The sequence below is a fragment of the Stegodyphus dumicola genome, chromosome 8 (genome assembly GCF_044657685.1).
Source record: "Stegodyphus dumicola isolate Sdum_Otavi_A_Nest chromosome 8, ASM4465768v1".
NCBI classification, from domain to species: Eukaryota; Metazoa; Arthropoda; class Arachnida; order Araneae; family Eresidae; genus Stegodyphus; species Stegodyphus dumicola.
In genome coordinates, this window is record NC_140775.1 from 153,759,530 (window position 1) to 153,779,159 (window position 19,630).

Sequence of the window (19,630 nt, forward strand, 5' to 3'; positions counted from 1 at the left end):
AAGACTGCTTAATTAGTTTAAATTTAAATAAATCTTATAAGCAAATTAATAAAATTATTTTCTGGAAACAAATGTAGATTATGATTCAGTTCATGAAATCATATTGATAGGATATTAATAATTGATTTTATTTGTAGCTAATCGGTATTCCAAAAGATAGGTAGATAATTATGGTGAAATATTTGAGGAATGAAAGTATAAATATTTAATGATCTTACCAGCTGGAAACCTAGTAGATATGTATTACAAAAGGTTACTGCTGCAGTAATAAAGTTTACTAAGTCATTATTTCTTTTAATACTTAAACACGTTAGTATTTTGACACTGAAGCACATTTATCACACTCTTCTCGCATTCTTCAGGTTTAAAAAAAGTTTTATGTGACTTTTTATGAATTTATTCGTAGAGCACAAAGCCAAAATAATTGTCACATATCACAATTTGAAGGAATTTAAATCAATTTTGTCACATTGTCCACTGGTGATAAAATAGCAACCACACAAAGTTCTATAAAACTACCATTTTTGTTTATCAGCTCTGCAAATAAAAGCTAATGTGACTTTGGATTCAACTTCTTTCATCACTTTATAGGTTTCAGTATAATTTATTTTTCATCCTTTTGAGTATAAATAGCTGTTTTGTTGAAGAATATGCAGTATTGATTCAGCTGTGTCATCCACAGCTATGATTGCAGAATAATTACTTTCCAATAAAGCAGTGCATCAAGTTGCCGAATTTATACCATCTTGACCAGCTAAACAGAGTCAGAAATTCCAGATCAATGTTATTTGGGGTACTAAATACAGTTTAAAGTCTTTAATTTATTTAAATAATAAATTCTGATTTGGAAGTCACACTGAATGGTCTAAAAAACTGACTAATCAGTCTAATAGTAGGTTGGGTGCTAGGCATTTTGCCAGCCAGTGCAATCTCTGAAAGTTCTGAATTCTACTGCCCATTACCTCTTTAAATTCTAAAAATTTTGCTAATTCCACGCACCTCTCTTAAATCCTAAAAAATTCCACATTCCTAAATTGTGCTGCTGGGTTCTTCTCTTAATTCTAAAAATTTTGCTTGTCCTCTATGGAAACATAGAACTGAAGAAATATTACCAGACATGACTCCTACACATAAGAGTATTCTGTAGGCAATGAACATATTTTCCGCAAAGAATTCATAATTTTATGTTTTGTAAAATTTAATTTTTTTAAATTTCTATTCTAATCAAATATAATGATTTAAAATAATTTTTCATGAAAATGTTACAGAATAAAGCTTAATTCGATTAAAATGAAAAATAAATGCATTATTTTAGGATTATAAAAGATTGGGAAAAACTGAGTAACTGGTAATGAAGTGATGAAAAAAAAAATAGGAATAATTTTAAAATTTTAATTAAACTTGCTTTATCTGAAAAACAAAGTGCAGAACCAAATATGCCCTGAAGTACTATATTCAAATATGTGATACGATAAAAACAGATTTTTTCCCTACTTACATTAATTCATTATGCATGGTAAATTTTGTAAAAATAATATTGAAATTGTGGAATACCTCTCATTTCACTTTGGTACTATTTTTTAATTTAGCTCCAAAGTAATTTTATGTTCATCAATGCTATGTTCTTTAAAGTTGCCTTTTTTTTGTCATTCCTTATGCCACTATTAATTAATTGCCTTGATTCAATTCAGACATTATTAATTCATTTACATAGTCAGAAGGAGCTGCTTTACTCACTTAAGAGTTAATGCTGTTTTCTGACTGAAAAAATAAAATGTGGGATATTTTACTCAGTTGCTTATTAATTAGCTATGTTTTTGTTTTTCAAGCATTTCAGTGGGTATATACAAATATGAATATATTTTTGCCCCTTTCAGTTTTTTATAATTTGAGATATATTAAAACCCTTCAGTTAAAATTATTTTGAAATAAAAAATTAATTATAATTGATAATTTTAAATATAATTAAAATTATTGTAGTGAAAACAAGAATTTATTTTACCTTTGGAATCCAAGCAGCAGTGAAAGGTGGCACCAATGAAACAACTGGTGAATCGTGATGGCAATCGGAGAGCTGATGTCCATCAAACAAACATCCTTCTAAGTAGATTCCAGTTATGGTGATGCTTAAATTAGCATTAGGAATTTTTCCTTTCCAGCTGCACACAAATTTTAAATTGTCCATTGATACCTTACAATTCCTGAAATAAATGCTTTCTTAATTTAATATATATTAAAAAACATGCTTATATTGTTTACTATTACATTACAAGGAAACATTGCATGAGTAGAAATTTGTACCTTTTAATTTAGTATAGTTTTATATTTCAATCCATTCACTGCTAAAAATAACTACCGTACTATATTCTATAAAATGCATATGAACTATAATGACCTTGTAAATTGTCAGTCCCATAGGTATCTCATGAGGCAGAATGGGGTTAATTTTTGACTAGTTCTTATTCTTGAATAGTATTAACAGAAAATAATCTGTGGTGCAGTAAATAAGTGATTGTAACATCTAAAATATCATAGTAATTAAAAAATAGCCAAAGTAACATGTTTAACATTTATTGGATTTTTTTTTTTTTTTTGGACAAACTGTTTTTAAGTGAAAGGCTGAGATACATATGTCCCACACGTAGCGATCGAATGATTATAAGATCTGTCATTCTGGAAAACTGTTTTATATGAAATAGTTTTTACATCATATGGTACAGGGTAAAGTATTCTTTTCATATAACCCAACATTACACATTGGGCAACTCATATTTGTTCTTTTCTCTATGTTCATTTGTGTACAATAAACACAGCACCATCTTGATTTTCCAACTATTGGAAGATGATCCCTAACATTCAGGAGATTCCAAGTATTTTTTTATCCAGCAGTAATTTTTAAACATTTAGTAGGACATGTATGTTCTGTTAGCAGTCAAAGGATTAACATAATACAATAATTAAGAACATAGTAGCATTATATCTCTACAAATGAATTTACTTCAGTATAGAGTTCATTCAAATTAATGATGTTAATAGAATCATGACTACTAATCTTGATAAAGGTGGCTGGATTTTTAGTGACAGCCCCAGCTTTATTCAGTATCTATCTAAATAGTGGAAGTATGGTAATGATCATAATACTGTGAATATAGTCCAAAAATTAAAATCCATCAGTGAACATCATGGGGTGTTTTTTCATCGGTTCCATCACATGTAAATATATTTATTGAAGTGAAATGGCAAATAGGTTGGCTAAGGAGGGTATCCTTGAGGATATACCAGTCTTTGGTGCTGTTTCTTTTGAGGCTCAAGGTCATTTCATCCTGAAGAATTCTCCCTGATCATTACTTGTATGCTTGCAAACAGCTTGATGCTGTCCTACTTGAGGCCAGCAGAAAAACCAAGACTGTATTAGCTAGATTTTGCAGTGGTCATCTTCACTGGAAGAAAGATGTTTCTGAACGCAAGGTTGTTTATGGCCTAAATGCACCTCTTTATAGGCCACTTCTTATATTTTCTAATGCAATGTCTGTTTTAAAGACCAAATTTAATGCAAATAACGTTTAATTCTGGAATGTCTCAGGTCTCAAGATCTTACTGCCATGCATGTATAATAAGCAGTAACAACATTAAGCAAGTCAAACTAAATAAGATATATTTATTATTTTTTATAAATTAATTACTCTGGGTTATAGTTTTACCTGTTTAATTTACACAGAAAACTTATAAAACTGCAGTAGACAATAAATAAGTAATGCATTTAAAGATACAAGCAAAGAACATAGTTTTTATCCAAATTATATTTATACTGGTGGGGAAGGGAATAATGATAAAAAAAAATTATGAAACTTGAAAGATTTTGCTGGTAAGAATCGGAACTTGCACAAGATCGTTATTTTATCATGTCTAACATATCTTCAAATTAATTTAAATAAGAACAGTAGAAAAATGTATTATGAAGTAAAATATGGAAAAGCTGGTCTAACTAGTTTTGAGATACATAGAAAAATTAATGAGGTGTGTGGTCAGCTTTGAACAAAATGCAAATTTTGTAGTCATTTTCACGCATTTCACAGTCAGATTTAATGAGACATAAATCGTAGGTTTTCTACATACAAAACTATTTTATGATTTGGTATATTTGGATAATTTGAGTTAATTACAACTGCTGTGAACTCCCTTGCAATCTGGGATGACATCAGTTATCTATTTCCTTTAACAATCATTGTCAAATAATAATCCTGAGAGTCTGTTTTGGCATGTTTTGACTTTGACTTGTTTCTCTGTATATATCATATCAGTATCTTTCAACTGTTTTCAGACACCTGACATGATACTTTGGACTTTAGATTTTAAAGATCTATGCCAATGTCTGTCTTGTTTCTATGCTCCCTATCGCATGCCATTTTCCCAAGTCATCAAATGCCTTCTCAATGCATGTCCCACCTTCTAAGCATAGAACTTTTATGCAACTACTCATACAGCCCATGATCGGGACTTCTGTATTCTGGATTTTAGAAATTTCTGTACTTTAGATTATCAGTTTAAATCTATACTCATGTCTAAATTTATCTTTACATACTCAAAAATAATGATCAGATTTTGCAGAGAATTTTTGAAAGACAAGCCCTAAGTAGCATTATCCGATCAAAAGTGATTGAATGGTTTCTGATATGCAAATCAAGGTGACGGTGAGTCAAGTGCTTTCAGCAAAGTGAATATCTTGTGTGAATTTTTGCAATACAGCTTTTGATTTCAGAGTGAAAGTACTCAAAACAGTTTGTTATGGCTCCGAAGTATCATTTGGAAGAATTTGACAAATCGATCATTTAGAAGCAGGACAGACAATCATGGAAGCAGTGAGATGTGCGAATTTTTCAGATTGATATCTAGATATAACTGCCCATTCTAAATGGAAATCTATTATTGGAGGATTTAAAGCAACAAGAATCAGTGTAATATCCATAAATTTCCAGGCTGCTTTCGAAGATTTAAACATAGAATTTTCTTTAGCTGCAGAATGCAAATCAGAAAATAGAAGCTAGCACTCAGGCAATAAGAATGAGAGTAAGGAAGTCAAGTTAGTGGAGCCATTTATGGATGAAAAATGAAAATAACCACAAAAATAATTTCCCTAAAAGCGGAGGGTAAAGATGAATTGGAATTGGGATCATTAAATAAAACTGAAATATTTTTATGAATGTGAAATGCCTCCAGAAAATTTTATTCACCAGCAGCCGATGTTTTTTTGAATAATTTTGGATGTAGAAAAATGGAAAATGTGATTTTCTGACCAACAGAGGATTTATGTATTTCTTTTTCCTAACATATCTCATGTTCCTGAGAATGAAATTTTTTAGTTTGACCAATATGAATTAAATCGCACTAGCAATGAATCCTGTTTATACCCCAGGAGTTTCTTAACTATGGAACTGCAAATCTGAAGTGACAGATGAGAAAATATCTTAAAGTTGAATTTCTAAAATGCATGCAATTTTATTACTAATCAATGGAATGAAAACCAAATTCTTATATTCTCCTAAAACAAAAGAGTGTTTTTTGATGTGTTGAGATGAGAAGTTTTTAACCACTTGGTCAATAATGTTAGGTGAAAAGCTTTTGTCAATAGCAACTGCTTTTAAGTAATTTAGTTTTTGATCAAGAGCTGATCTGGAGGAGCAAACTTGAAGTGCTCGTAAAATGAAGCTAACTTCAGTTTAGTTGAATTACATGATTTGAAGTGTGGAAACACTTCACGTTATTTTAACTGAAAGGAAGTCTATTGCTCGTCAGTTAAGTTTAAAGCTCGCAGCCAACGCTAAAACTGTTGTATTACAGCAAACTGTATATTGAAGGCTTAATAAAAAACATCTTTATGCCAGAAAGCTACTGGCGGGTGTTTCTGTGTTTTCACAACAAAAGAGGGATGGTTTTAATTGGTACAAAGAACATCAGATCTGGAGTGAACACCTATGGCTTGGTGCTCTGTTTACTGATCAGTCGAAGTTTACTTTTTAACATCTTATTCTAAATATGCTTACACTCTGCAGAAAGTCAGGAATGCAAAATCTTCCTCTGAACATTATGGAACATGATTATCTTGGTAATTTAGGTGTGATGGATCGGGGAGGATGATGGAGGTATACCATTGCACATTTTCAACAGTGGATTTATAGCTGGCCAGAGGTACATATGGATCTGACTTTTCATTTATGGCCGATAATGCTTGTCCACATCGAGCAGATCTTGTTAATGAATTATTTGAGAATGAAAGGATTGAGCGAATGCTGCGGCTAGTAAAATCTCGTAATCTTAACTCAAGAGTGAACTTGCAGAACTACCTCAGAAAAGCAATTTCACTGAGACATCTTGCTCCTGGAAATGTGAATGCCTTGAAGACTCCATTGGTGGAGGGGTGAAAATTAATTCCTCAAAATGTGGTTAACAGTGTAATTACCAATATGAAAACCATGTTGTGGCATGTGTGTACAAGTTGAAAGATTACATACCATATTAAATTCATAAGCCTTAATTTTTTTTCTGAGTCTTCCCCCCCCCCCGATCTCTCCTTGTAACATATTATTACCATTTTTATTGTTTCATGCTATGATTTTATATCATATGCAGTGTTCCCAACTTTTTCCATTAGCGTTTATGTGTTACAAGTTCATAAATTGTAGTTCACAGTTTCAGAGAAATCTGTGATTTCATTGTTGGGGCTTGGGTGTAGTAAAATGACATCTAAGCATGACAACAATACGTAGTATTTCAGTCAGATAGACAAATGCTAATCTCTATAGGGGTGCCAGTGCTAATTGGGTAAAAGAATTTAGGGGTGATAAAAATTTTGGAATTTAGTGAAGCACAGAGCAGCAACATTTTTAGAATTTAGGAAGCACATTGGGCAGCGGAATTTAAGAATGGCAAAGTTTTTAGAAATTAAGGAGGTACTAGGCAATGGAATTTAAGACCTGCAGAGATTGCACCCTAGCTCATGCCTTCTCCCCTCCAACCAACATCAGTACAAGATCCTGATTCCATAGCCAGCAGGTATTTGAAAATGATGGGCTGGAATCGTAGTTAGTTGGAAGAAAAATCGCATTCACAGCACACCTGCATTCTTTTGTTGAGTATTATATTATTCATTCCTAAACTATGTAAGAGAAGATTGTTTATTTTATTTATTTATTTATTGGAGGACAAGGCTGCTGTCTTTTTTAAGTCTGAATATTAGACCTTCGGACTTTAAAAAAAAAAAAAAAGTTATCACGACATGTATTCAAATGGGCCTTCATTTATTTTGAGATTCCATTGCTATAACACTAATACTGTAATCAGAAGTGAGCAATCTATATAATTTTGAAGCAGACTATTGATTACATCAATTAACTAAGACTAAATCTAATTGAATGATATTAGTACTTTATAATGTACTATTACTACTATTTTTGGTAGTAAGACACATTGGAAAACTTTTTGTGTATTGCGCATTAAAAAACAATCAAAATTACTTAAGTTACAGTTGGTTGAAGGAAAAATAACTTTACTTCTTAAACTGATGGAAGTGAAAAGATTCCATAAAACAGGGTGGATCACAGTTTCTGTTATTACATAGAAAGGAAATAAGGCATGTAAAGAGTTCTGAAATTAAAACATTAAGAAGCTTTATACAGAATTATCATACCAATATATTTAGAAATAATTCTAGTGCTAAATTTCCTTTATTACACAATTTTAATATATATTTCTATCAATGATACCTTGCTGTTTGTTGTCTAAGAGCATTTAAGAATGTATCTGGATGAAAGAGATGTGACAGGTCAATGCTTTCATCAAGCAGCCGTCCAGTTTCTGCTTTAGGTAACCAAGTCTGAATTGCTAAAGCCCTGCGCATTGCTCCACGCAGATAAGCAAGTGGATCCTCTGGACCTTCCCATCTGTTTTGCCATGCATTAGGTGTCTAAAAGTAAATAAATTATGAAATTGTTTTCATACTAACTTCAGTAAAAAGGACTGGAATCATTTTTCACACTAAATTGATTAGAACTTGGAGAATATTATAATTAAAAGAAAAAAAAATATTTTCCATATATCATTACTTTGAAAACATAAGTTCTCTTAAGGTACTATGAAAATTTAAAATCCGATTTTATTTTAGTAAGCATAATGAATTCGAATGTAATATACATAATAGAATTCTGAATAATTTTGTTAATTTTTTTTAAACATATGTATATATTTTCGCAATTTTTTTCCTTATGATAGAATTTCATTAATATATCTTGTTTCTACGAATTCAAGAGATTAACAGCTATATAATTCTATTTGTAGATCCTTATTTCCCATTTGTAAGACAGATATCAGATGCATTGTAAAGCAAATTGTAACATTATGTAACAAAATCCATATTATATATATATAGACACATTATATAACATCTTTTTTTTTATTAAAAATTGTTCATTGTTGTTTCTAATTATTGCAGTCAATAAAAGCATTAGGCCTTCCAAAATCTATAATTTAATTTTAAAAAATTTGTAATTAAGTCTTATATAGTTTTCCCTAGGCCGCTGAGAAATTTTCAGTACCTTAGATTTCTCGAAATTGCTGGAACACATACAGAGTTACAGTTACATAGGGGTGGATATGGTTACAGTTAAATATAGGGATCGGACCAAAATGTCACCAATTTTAGCGATAAAAATTAGTCGCCAAAAGCATCGCCAGCTTGGCGCTATTTCGCCAGATATCCAAATGTAAACCACTGTCCCTGTAACGTTATTTTTTCAGCGGAGCTTCGCATTTTTGAGGCATTTCAAGTTACCTTTTACATGAGATACTACAATTTTACATATAATTTCCCTAAAACTATTTATATATATACAAAATTCATAACACTATTTATAATTCATTCATAAATACATATGATTATATAAATATAAATTGTATACCTCATGTTTCAAAAGAGATGTAGCCAAAGTGTGGATATCATCAGTTAAGAGTATAGCACCTCGAATAACTTTACTAATGGATGCAAGAGATGAATGCACATTATGCACAAGTCGAACACCTGAATAATACTCCAGTCGAATGAAGGACAGCACTGGTGGTTCTTCTTCCATCTCTTTGTTGAATTGTGGTGGTGTCAATTGCAAATGGATAATTTGAGAACCCTAATATTAAAGCAAGAACATGACAAATATTGCTTAATATAGTCATCTGCGAGAAATGAAATTAAAACAATTCAGATCTTAGTGGTAAGTTACCAGTGAATTAGAGAATTGCAAATGTAATCAATAGCTGAAAACTTTATAAAAAGAAAAGAGCAGAACTATGGTTGTGCAGTGTATTTGATTATAGCAAAGCACTCGAGATTCCCTAAGGAGAGGGATGCCTCAGTGGAGGGCTTTCTGAGAGAATCTGGCTTGTTACACATGGGAAAAATCATGAACACACCCATGCAGCCAGCCCATTTGCGGGATTCGAACCTCGGAGTGAACTACCAGTGTTCACCAACTTTGCCACTCGGCCACTGGTAGGCCAAACAGAACTATGTACTTTGACTTTTATAATTATTATGTAAATTATTAAAGGGTCTTAAAATTTTTCAAAAGCAAAAGGTAAAGGATTATATTTTTCTTCTGGGTTAAGATTTAAATTTTTTCTTATTTTTAAAAATTGAATCAGAAAAGATACTGGTTTTTGAAAAAATCTTTTAAATAAAAACATAAATCATTTAATTTTCAATTATGATACAGTTTAAAAGTTTACAAATTAGAACTAAATATTATCAATAATTAATGCACCAATGCACAAAATTTAAAGAATAAATGATTTTTTTTCTGTAACTCTTTGAGAACCTGAAATACACCAAAAATCAGAACACAGGCTGACTTTTCGTAATAAAGAATGAGGAAAAACGAACTACTACAAAAATTAATATGATGTGTAAAGTATGGAATCAAGCAGAAAAAGGTTTTACAAAAAAAAAAAAAAGTCGCATTGGCACAAATGATTGTCTGTCCAAGAGGAAGAACAACAAACAAATGTTGCTTAGAAAGGGATATGACATCCTTTAGTTGCAATGGTTGCAAGGCCCCAATTCTCTACATTTAATACCAGATAATCCAAAATTATAGAGTAAGAATGCCTATTCCTTGATGAGCATATTTCAGTTGTTGGGTGTTTCCTGGTGGATATAGTGAGATGAGAAAAAGAGTCTTCCTGAAGCATCCTACATTTATAGGATGAAATTTAGGGCAGCATAATGGCCACTCTATTCGAGAGATATCCTCATTTTCTAGCAGCTCCTACACGTCACAGATCTGATGTGTTCTCATGTTGTTATCCATAAAAATGGAGTCTGTACTGATAGTATTTTGGATAGATTTATGCTGTGAAGAATCTCTTTTTGTCAAAGCAATATCCGTTAATGTTTTATGTATCAAAATATGGAAGTCAGTGCTTAGACAAGTGTTCCAGGACCATCATAGTGGTATCTTTCACTTATGTTCCTGGTATAAAACCGTGTCTCCACCTTTCTTCATATTCAGCTGATATCTAAAATCATTCATGGCATTGAAATCCCTTTCAGTTTAACGAAAACGTGGCCCTATTTTGATTGTCTACGCTTTGTGCTCTTTGAACCAGTGTGATAGAACTGCAGATGAATGGTCGTCAATGAGGGGCAATATTCAGAACTATAAAGCAAATAGGCCACTTTTATGATAGTGTCTGGCCACAATAAACTTCAACACTTAACATTCTGTTGCTGTATGCAGGTGCTGAGCAATATTTCCCACTCACGGATATCAGTCTTTCACCTGAAGAAAAAAATGCCGGTCATAAAATGATATTTTTTTTGGGGGGGGGCAGGGAGAGGATCATCACCAACTACCAAGCGTACTGATGTTTTGGAAGGTTCTCCAAATATGTGAAAAGATGATGTAGTCAATACCAAACACTTGGGTCGCTATGACCCTCGAACTTACTAATAATTCTTTCATGTATGAAATGATCCAGATGGATTCTTTTAGCTATATTACAAGTACAGCTTCCTTGAACTCAAAGGAAATATCTTTAATAACCTCCTTCATCTTCTTTTGGCTTATTGAGATGTACTACATTGCAGGCTTTTTATGTACTGTCACACTATGTGTTATATCTTGTTTCTGCTATTTGCATATAAATCACTCTTTGACCAAATTCAGTATTCATTGTGCTAATCACACAATGAATACCGAATAAGTCACTTTCTCCGATTTCATCGGCATTTGCTTCAAAATTTCATTCGTGCTTAGTTCAAAAGCACAAAAATTTTACAGAATTTAGTTCTTTGCTATCACAGTCAAACTGCTAATCTGTAATCTGTAATATGCTATAATCAATCTATAACAAGTTATTACTCTGTCTTGCTTTCTACGTTTCAAAATATATATCTACTTATTTCAAGTTATGGTATGTGGACCAATTAATTATTTTCCCTCACAGGGCAAGAAATTACACGTGAGGTCTCTACAAGTCATTTTCTCATATATGAATTCTGTACTTATAAACCTTTTGAAACTAATTTAAACATTTTACAATGTTGATTGTGAGATGTACTATAAATGTCAAACTAAATAATAAAGACTAAAATCACATTAGTTTATCAAATTCTGAAGGTCTTGCAGACAGCATGGCCATTTTATAGTTTTAACAGAACTATATAAATTAAACATTTTTAATCAAAGATTAGGATTATTTCCATATTTAATGATTTTACATTCTTTCAAAAACAGATAATTATAATTTTTAATTACTATGCATAAGAACTATAATAACCATGCAATAAGAATTATAAATGTGTTTTTTAATTCACAGTATTTTGCAAGAGCAATGTCATGTTAAAACAATAAAACCAAATAAGAATACAAAACGCTTTTTTACGATACAACCTATACTATATAATGTACCTGATTAAGCTTTTTCCAAAGAACTAGAATTGGAGACAGTTCAACATTCCAACGAAGAACATCAAATTTATCGGCTATCTCAGTTTGTCTCAGAAGTCGTTTCAACTGATCTATCATCCTGCGACTTGAAGTACATTGTGCTGACCTTTCAATATTTTCTGGCAAACCAAAGAATTCCGAATTATCAGTGTCTGGTAATGTGCGTATTGCATGCATGTGTTCCTACAATACAAAAAAGAAAATGATTGCCAACAGTAAAAGGGGCAAAAAACACAGCAGGTGAAAAAGTATGGTCTTTACCTTATAATCTACGGATGCTGGAACAGATATAATCCCACCTAAAAGTTTCCGACTGCCTGCAGTCATTATTTTATTGTCAAAGAATTCTTTAAGATATGAAGATAAAACTCTTAAATCAAAGGCATCATCTATTCTCCCTCCATATACTGCTGTTTCAAAAAGTCCATGAATGTATTCCCACTGCGTACTGCGATCTAAATTTTAAAAATAAGAAAGCTTTATTATGCGGAATTTTGGTTATCGGTAAAATGAAAAATATTTAAAAAACAAATAAGCTGGCTTTGAGGGGGGGGGGAAATAAATAAATGAACAGAAAACAGAAAAAAAAAAAAAAAAAAAAGAAGAAGAAAAATTTTGCAAATATTTCTGGTCTTTTATTTATCTTACCAGAATTTAAGCACACTCGATCAATAATATCAGCTGCAACCCGTAGATCTGCAGAACTGAACTCATAAAATTTGGTCCAGCCCTAAAATTGAGTACATGATGAAAATTAGTTATTAAATGAAGTATTACTAACTATCATATTTTATTATTCATAGTTTTAACCATTCTCATAAATCTTTGCCAATGCACTATGAAAAATTTAAAAGCCTACTTTAATTTTGTATGAATTTTTATCAGTTGCACATTCATGTATTTTATTTAAATACTTGTAATATTTTATATGTAATTGATAAGAATAATTACTACTACTTATCACTGTAATTTTAAAATTTGTATAATTTTCATTTTTAAAAATATAGATAATATTTTAACTAAATATTATCTATTAGGCAAAATTGAAGTTTAAATAATATCTTAATCTGCATCATTCAGAGCATATAGCATGGTGTTAAAAAATAAAGAATTGAAACCTGTGGGATGTAAGTTCTCCGCTCTTGAATAACTGCATGGAACCAAGATAGTACAAACAAGGCTTTGGCTCGAAGAGCATTCCCTCTCTTTGATATGAAAGAAGAAGGCCATGAATCATAAGTTCGTAACATATTCCGTTTAATACCAGGAGGAGCCTAAAATATTTTTTTAAATATAAATTATATATATATATATATATATATATACACATAGTCACATATTTAATAAAAATATATAACACACACATTACACATATATTTATTATCAGATTTAAAAACGTACATAAAGTTTTCAGATTACAAAAGGGGCAAAAATACCTCATATGTGATTTTGGTACACATTTCAAGGAGAACTGTTGAAAAATTAGGATGAACTTCAGATGTCAGCCACAATCGAAAATCAGGTGATGGTTTGATAACTGACAATTCCTTTGGGAGAGTAAAGATACAATAAAATCTTTTATTTCTCAGAAAAAAACACATCTTTATGTTTTTTTCTCACATACATATACATAATAAACTGGTTACCTAAATTTAAAGTTAAAATGGAATACGGAAAAAAGTATTTTATCTGTTAAACCCAACACACAGAAATCATACATGGAAATTGTTTACATACTTGCAAATAAGTCTCAAATAGCTCAGTCACTATTTACCTCTTGCTTGTTGAAGACATGTTTCTTGAAAATACAACCCGGCATTGGAAAATATGGCAATCCTTGAGTAAAAGATCTATGCTATACATAAGGCAAAACTTACCAGCTGAAGTTAAGCAGCTTTAGATGAGTCTCTTCAGACTCATGCTATCGAACAAGGACTGGACAGCATTGTGCCAATCAAAGAATTTGTTAGCGAAGCATTGTAGATGCTGACAAATAAATACAGCTTGATCATGATGCTAATGCTTGATTGGAGAAGATGTTACTATCAAGTAAATACTATCAAAAGTACAACATCACTTTACTCATATGTACCCTTCTTTTGGCTGAAATCTAAGGCCTCGGTTTTTTATTCTTTTTCGTATAGGTTCACACCAGCTTCTTGGCACAGTAGTATCACCTATGATAACAGAATAGATTGAAATATTGGTGTGTTGGTATGACTTAAAAACAGCTTCTCCACTCTGACTAACAGTGGGCAGATTCTTCCACTGCCAAAGCTTGCTCTTCAAGCCAAGGATGAGCATATTGTTGATAACAACAGCATTATACATTCCTAACAAGCTCATTATGCCAATATGTGTGTCTGACAAGATACACAGCCAAAATCCGTCCTGAAGGGAGCCAAACCTTTAGTGGTAGTATTATCATGAAAAAGCTTGGACAAACTGAAGAATGTGCTTGCATCCCATTTTCTGAAGTGTCTATCTTTATTGTTTAACACAATCACTTTATAGATTCCCGCCTTCCAGCATGCGTTCATAGTGTAACGGTAGTACACTCGGCGCGTATTCAAGAGGTCGAGGTTCGGGTTCCGTACAGGGCATTGCTCATTTTTCATGTCTCCTGCTTCAAAAATAACCCAATGAGTCTACAGCTTGATTCTAAAACAAATGACTCAGATTTAAAACTTCACGGCAAACAGCCTTATGACTGAAACGTGCACTAAGGACATAAGCAAAGCTCATATTTAAACACTTATTTTTTTTTTATCATGAATGTATTCCAATAGAGATTTTTTGCTTCTGAAAAGGCAAAACCTTTCCATCAACTTAATATTTACTTATTTAATCTCTACCAAACTTTTGACTCTTGCCTTCCTGAACTTTCCTACACTATACCAGACTCATAGTCATCATCATAGTCTTCCTTATCAGAGTTTCTGAATATTATTATCCCCATTCTTCTCTTCTCAACATCTCCCAACACTTTTCAAAAGATACCCCTTTTTTAGTATATCTTAAGTGCTCTTTATGGTATTTTTATAATATAGATATAAATATACAGTTCATTATTAGTTTATTTAGTATGTTTTAAAGGTATTAGTAAGTACAGTCAAAAGTCGTTAATTCGGACACCCATAATCCGGAATGATCTATAATCCGGACCTCAAAGCTGAAATCTTTCTGCGCATGAGCCGCGTTGACGCATGCGCATAGGCGTTTTACGCGTGCGCGCAAGACATTTACAACTGCGCATATGTGTCTGCGCAAGCGCAGAATACGTTTTCGCGTGCGCGTTTAATGTAAAACGGACGGTATAATCTAAAATTATCTAATTATCTATTTCCGTTAATGTTGGTGATTGCGTTGTTCCTTAATCTTCGAATTGGATCCGGCTTATTATTTTTTGCAGACTGTATAAGCAATTTTATAAAAGTAAGCTTGAACTTTCGATTATGTCAAATAGAATTTCCGATGCTGGAGCTCCCAAAGGATCTAGAAAACGAAAGTATGCTTCGATGTCCATCAAACAAAAAACGAATTGCTATAAAAAATGGATAAAGGCATATCCTTAGTTTATCTAACCGTTCCGAAATCTGTTTATCAATTTCACGCTGCTCTGCGGGGGGGGGACGTCGCGGCGCGCTATGAACTGGAAGTTGATCTGTCAGCACTATAGTTATCTTTAGGGCAGATGTTTTTATTTTATTCGGCTTATAATTCCTTACTAAATGTGGTATTTAATCTCGGTGTACTCCGTCTTTGATATGATTTAAATCAAATTCCTCGTCATTATAAATATCACGAATACAAATCAAATAGTTTTCTGGTTGCAATTTTCTAATTTCGGCTATGCGTAAGGTATGCTTTACGCATGCGCGTGTTGAAAGAAATGTTTAATAAAGTAAACAAATAAATATTAAGCTTCTTTTTTTGTAAATTTTGATACCCTTTAGATCATAATTGCTCATTATTTTATAAATTACGGTTTCATATTTTTAATTTTATAATTTCTGCATGCCATCTTACCAGATTTAAACTGATGATCTATAATCAGGAAAAACCGATAATCCGGAATCGCCGAAGTCCCGACGAGTCCGGATTAAAGACTTTTGACTGTAGTATTAATGGCATCCTTACAGTATAATAATAAACATATAAGCAACATATATTTATAAAGTACGTCTTATTTGTATGTAATATTTTTAATTCTTTAAAGTACTAAAGACGACACATTTATGTTTTATCACTTTTAATACATATATAATATTTGCATATTTACTAATATATAAATTATAATTATCTTTAGCAAATATAAGCAAGGAAGTTCTTCTAACAATTTTATGGCACCTATGTCTTTTTTTCAAGGGATTCCATCTTTGCTAAGAATCCATATCCTAACTTTTCCATCTTATGGATAAAAAGAACAATTTCATCATAATTTTTACTTAAATTTATTAAATTGTTCTTTATCACTAGTTTTATTATTTACATATTATGTTATGTTATTTAAGAATTTTTGAAGAAATAAACATTCTTACCTTAATAGTCAGAGTGATTTCAGAGGACAAAGACTTAGCAAAAAATGTGTTGACTTTAGTGTTATTATGAGTATAATGTTTGTGATGAATTAAATCTTGACACTAGTTAAAAAAATTTTACTGATGTTTGAAATAGGATAAATTATTTGAAACTTTGCCTCTTTTCAATTAACAGTGATATAAAAATCCGATCATGAAAATTGCTTTTCCTATATATTTAAACTTAATTAAAAATTCAAACCTTAAGTAAAGTTGGCAGCCAATGAGTAACTAAATGTAGATTTTTCAAGCATAACCAATGCCCTTCTCTGGCACATGATTGTAAATACTGTATTGCAATTTCCATTTGTCCTTGTCCCATTGACACCTAAAAAACATTTAGTTTCCTATTATCACCAGTAATGAAAGAAGAATGAATGAAAAAATTTAAAAGGTTTGAAGCCCACCTGAACATAATTGTCAGAACCAACAGTTGATGATGCTAACTCAAATAGTTCTTGTGATGGATCTACTCCAGCAGATATAATTATTAGAATGGGCTCTGTGTTTGACGTACTTAAGATGCTCTTCAAATTCACTGCTTGAGAAAATAACTCTTTAAGACCTGTAAAATTTTTTAAAAAATGTTGCTACTTCAATGTTCAACTTTTTTTAAATAAGTGAAATTTTGTGTTTCTTAAAAATATGTAAAATAATGTACTTAATTATATAAATGTTAAAGATAAACTTCAATGAAATGACTAAAATAATTTAATTTACAAAAGTTACTATATTTAAAACTACATACCAAGAACTCTACTAGCAAAAAGTGCACTAGCACTATACAGACGATCTGGTCGAAGGGCTTGTACAAGAAGAAGTTGCTGAAAAATGCTTATCTTAGAAGTAACAGTAGATGGTATTTCCAGTTCACAGTGACTACTTTTTGCAAATTTTCTCCACAATTTTCCATCAGAGAGATGAAGGACACTGAATAAATGAGGAAACGTTGCCTAGAAAAAGTATTTGCAGACTTTGAAATTACATTTCACTTTTCAAATATGAATTATCAGCTAAAAGATTTTAAATAAAAGTTAAACATTACACATTCGATTTTTGAATGATTTTGATAACTTGTTTTATGTAGCATATGCTTGCCTATACTTCTATTTCTCTTACACAGTAATAACGTATGTTTTATGCTATTTTGTAATGGAATAAAAAGCGTAACAACATCATTTTGTAATAGAATTTATATAATCACTGAAGAATTTGTACATAAGGAGATACAAGTATAGGAAAGCATACTGTTCATAAATATTTATCAAGATCATTCAAAAAATTATCATCCGAATTTTCCAGAATTAGAATCATGAAAATTATCAAAAGCATTAGCATTTATTTATAGCTTTAATTTTATTCTTTAATTTAATAATACTATGATTTTCAGGTTAGTAAAACAAATTGTGACAGGATAATCAAAGTGAGATAAACAAAATTGTATTATTGTTGCAAAATTACATGACATAGGAAATTAAAAAAAAAAAAAAAAAAAAAAAGAGAACAGATATCATTTGGAATGATATCCTCTTGCTTTTCCTTCTGATTCTTTTCATTAAGTACAAGTGAATATGGCTGAGAATGGCTAATTTCCGAAGTATATAAAGTAAATACCAATATAAATTAGCCTCTTTTTCTTTGAATGTTTTTCATTATGCCAGTAGAATAGTCAAAAACACCAGAGCCTGTTATAAGGTATTTCTCCTGCCTTCTTAGCGTGCCTTCATGGTGTGCTGGTCTGCACACTGGGCACGTATTCCAGAGGTCCGTGGTTCGATTCCCGGCGAAGACGTTGCTAATTTTTCATCGCTCTTGCTTCCAATTAACCTAATATCTCTACACTGTAACTAAATCTAGCACTAATGCTCGTAAATCTAATATTTCACCTGGCACCTCTTAACCGATGTGCTAAAAAATTAGTGTACTGGTAATGCTATGCCGGAATGTGTGTCAGAACATGCTAAAAAAGCGAAACAGAGCTGTGAACCTACCTTTGGCGTTCGTTTTGATACTTTTACGGATATTCAAATATTTGTAAATGAATGTAAAAATATGTTTAAAGGATTATCAATTATGCAAATTATTAGAAAAATTATTGCCCGTCTTCCTGAGTTTTAGGAGACGGAAAATTCTATTGATAAGTTATTTGTATTGTTTTCAATATTCAAGAATATTTGCAGTTCAAATGTAAACAATGGTAAATAGTATCATCATTTAAAGCATTATTACATGGAATGCAAATGATTTTATAAATTGAGTACTCCCCATATATTATGTCCATGCAAGAACATAAGCTTAGCCCTGACCACCCTGTTTATGTTGGTAACTATGTTGTGCACAGATACTGCAGACCTCTGAACGGAAATAATCAGTGAAGTTGAGGCACTGCCATTCTTATCAAATGCTGCATTCCCCATTACTCTGTTACAATACCACAGCTTTTTGCCATTCAGGCATCAACTATTACACTCACAACCAAAACTTCTGAGATGCATTTTTGTCTCTACGTATATCTCTCAGAGTCGGAATCCCAAATTAGTCACTGCTGATTTGAATAAACTACTCATACTTGGTAACCAGATTATTATAGATGGAGACTTGAACACACGACACTGCGCATGGAACTGTTATAATACTAACAGCACTGGACGCGTAATACACTGAAGTGCCACTGATTTAGGGATAGACATGGCTATGCAAATTTTATAGCGCTGCGCCGCATGTGTGCTCACGTGAGGAAGTTGTGGTAAATGAATATATAGCTAGTATTATGGTTGTTGTTAATCAGTCTTTTCAATTACTAGTATGGGTAAAACTTCTGATTTAGACAGCTTCGATCGCGGAGAGATAGTAGGCACTCGACGCATGGACCATTCAATTTCCAAAATCCTCAGCGGGCTAGAATTTTCAAGTTCGGCAGAGTCAAGCATATACCGAGAATACATGGATGGTGGGAAAAAGAACTAACAATCGGGCAAACTGCAAAGGACATTTAACCTAGAATAAGTGTGGTCTGAGACGACTCAGCCGTATCGTACACAGTCTACGAAGCCAAAC

At 31.9% G+C, this 19,630-nt stretch overlaps 1 protein-coding gene across 1 annotated transcript in view; it reads right to left on the minus strand.

The window, feature by feature from the left end:
• Positions 1-19,630, minus strand: part of btv (dynein cytoplasmic heavy chain beethoven) — a 256,105-nt gene that overhangs the window by 2,883 nt on the left and 233,592 nt on the right. The window contains exons 63-73 of the mRNA XM_085822605.1: positions 17,322-17,526; positions 16,981-17,138; positions 16,776-16,901; positions 13,430-13,540; positions 13,112-13,267; positions 12,642-12,723; positions 12,255-12,448; positions 11,955-12,176; positions 8,952-9,173; positions 7,761-7,960; positions 2,003-2,201 (exon numbers count right to left, since the gene is read on the minus strand). Of these exons, the coding sequence (XP_085678731.1) occupies positions 2,003-2,201; positions 7,761-7,960; positions 8,952-9,173; positions 11,955-12,176; positions 12,255-12,448; positions 12,642-12,723; positions 13,112-13,267; positions 13,430-13,540; positions 16,776-16,901; positions 16,981-17,138; positions 17,322-17,526 (1,875 nt within the window). The remainder of the gene's footprint in view (positions 1-2,002; positions 2,202-7,760; positions 7,961-8,951; positions 9,174-11,954; positions 12,177-12,254; positions 12,449-12,641; positions 12,724-13,111; positions 13,268-13,429; positions 13,541-16,775; positions 16,902-16,980; positions 17,139-17,321; positions 17,527-19,630) is intronic.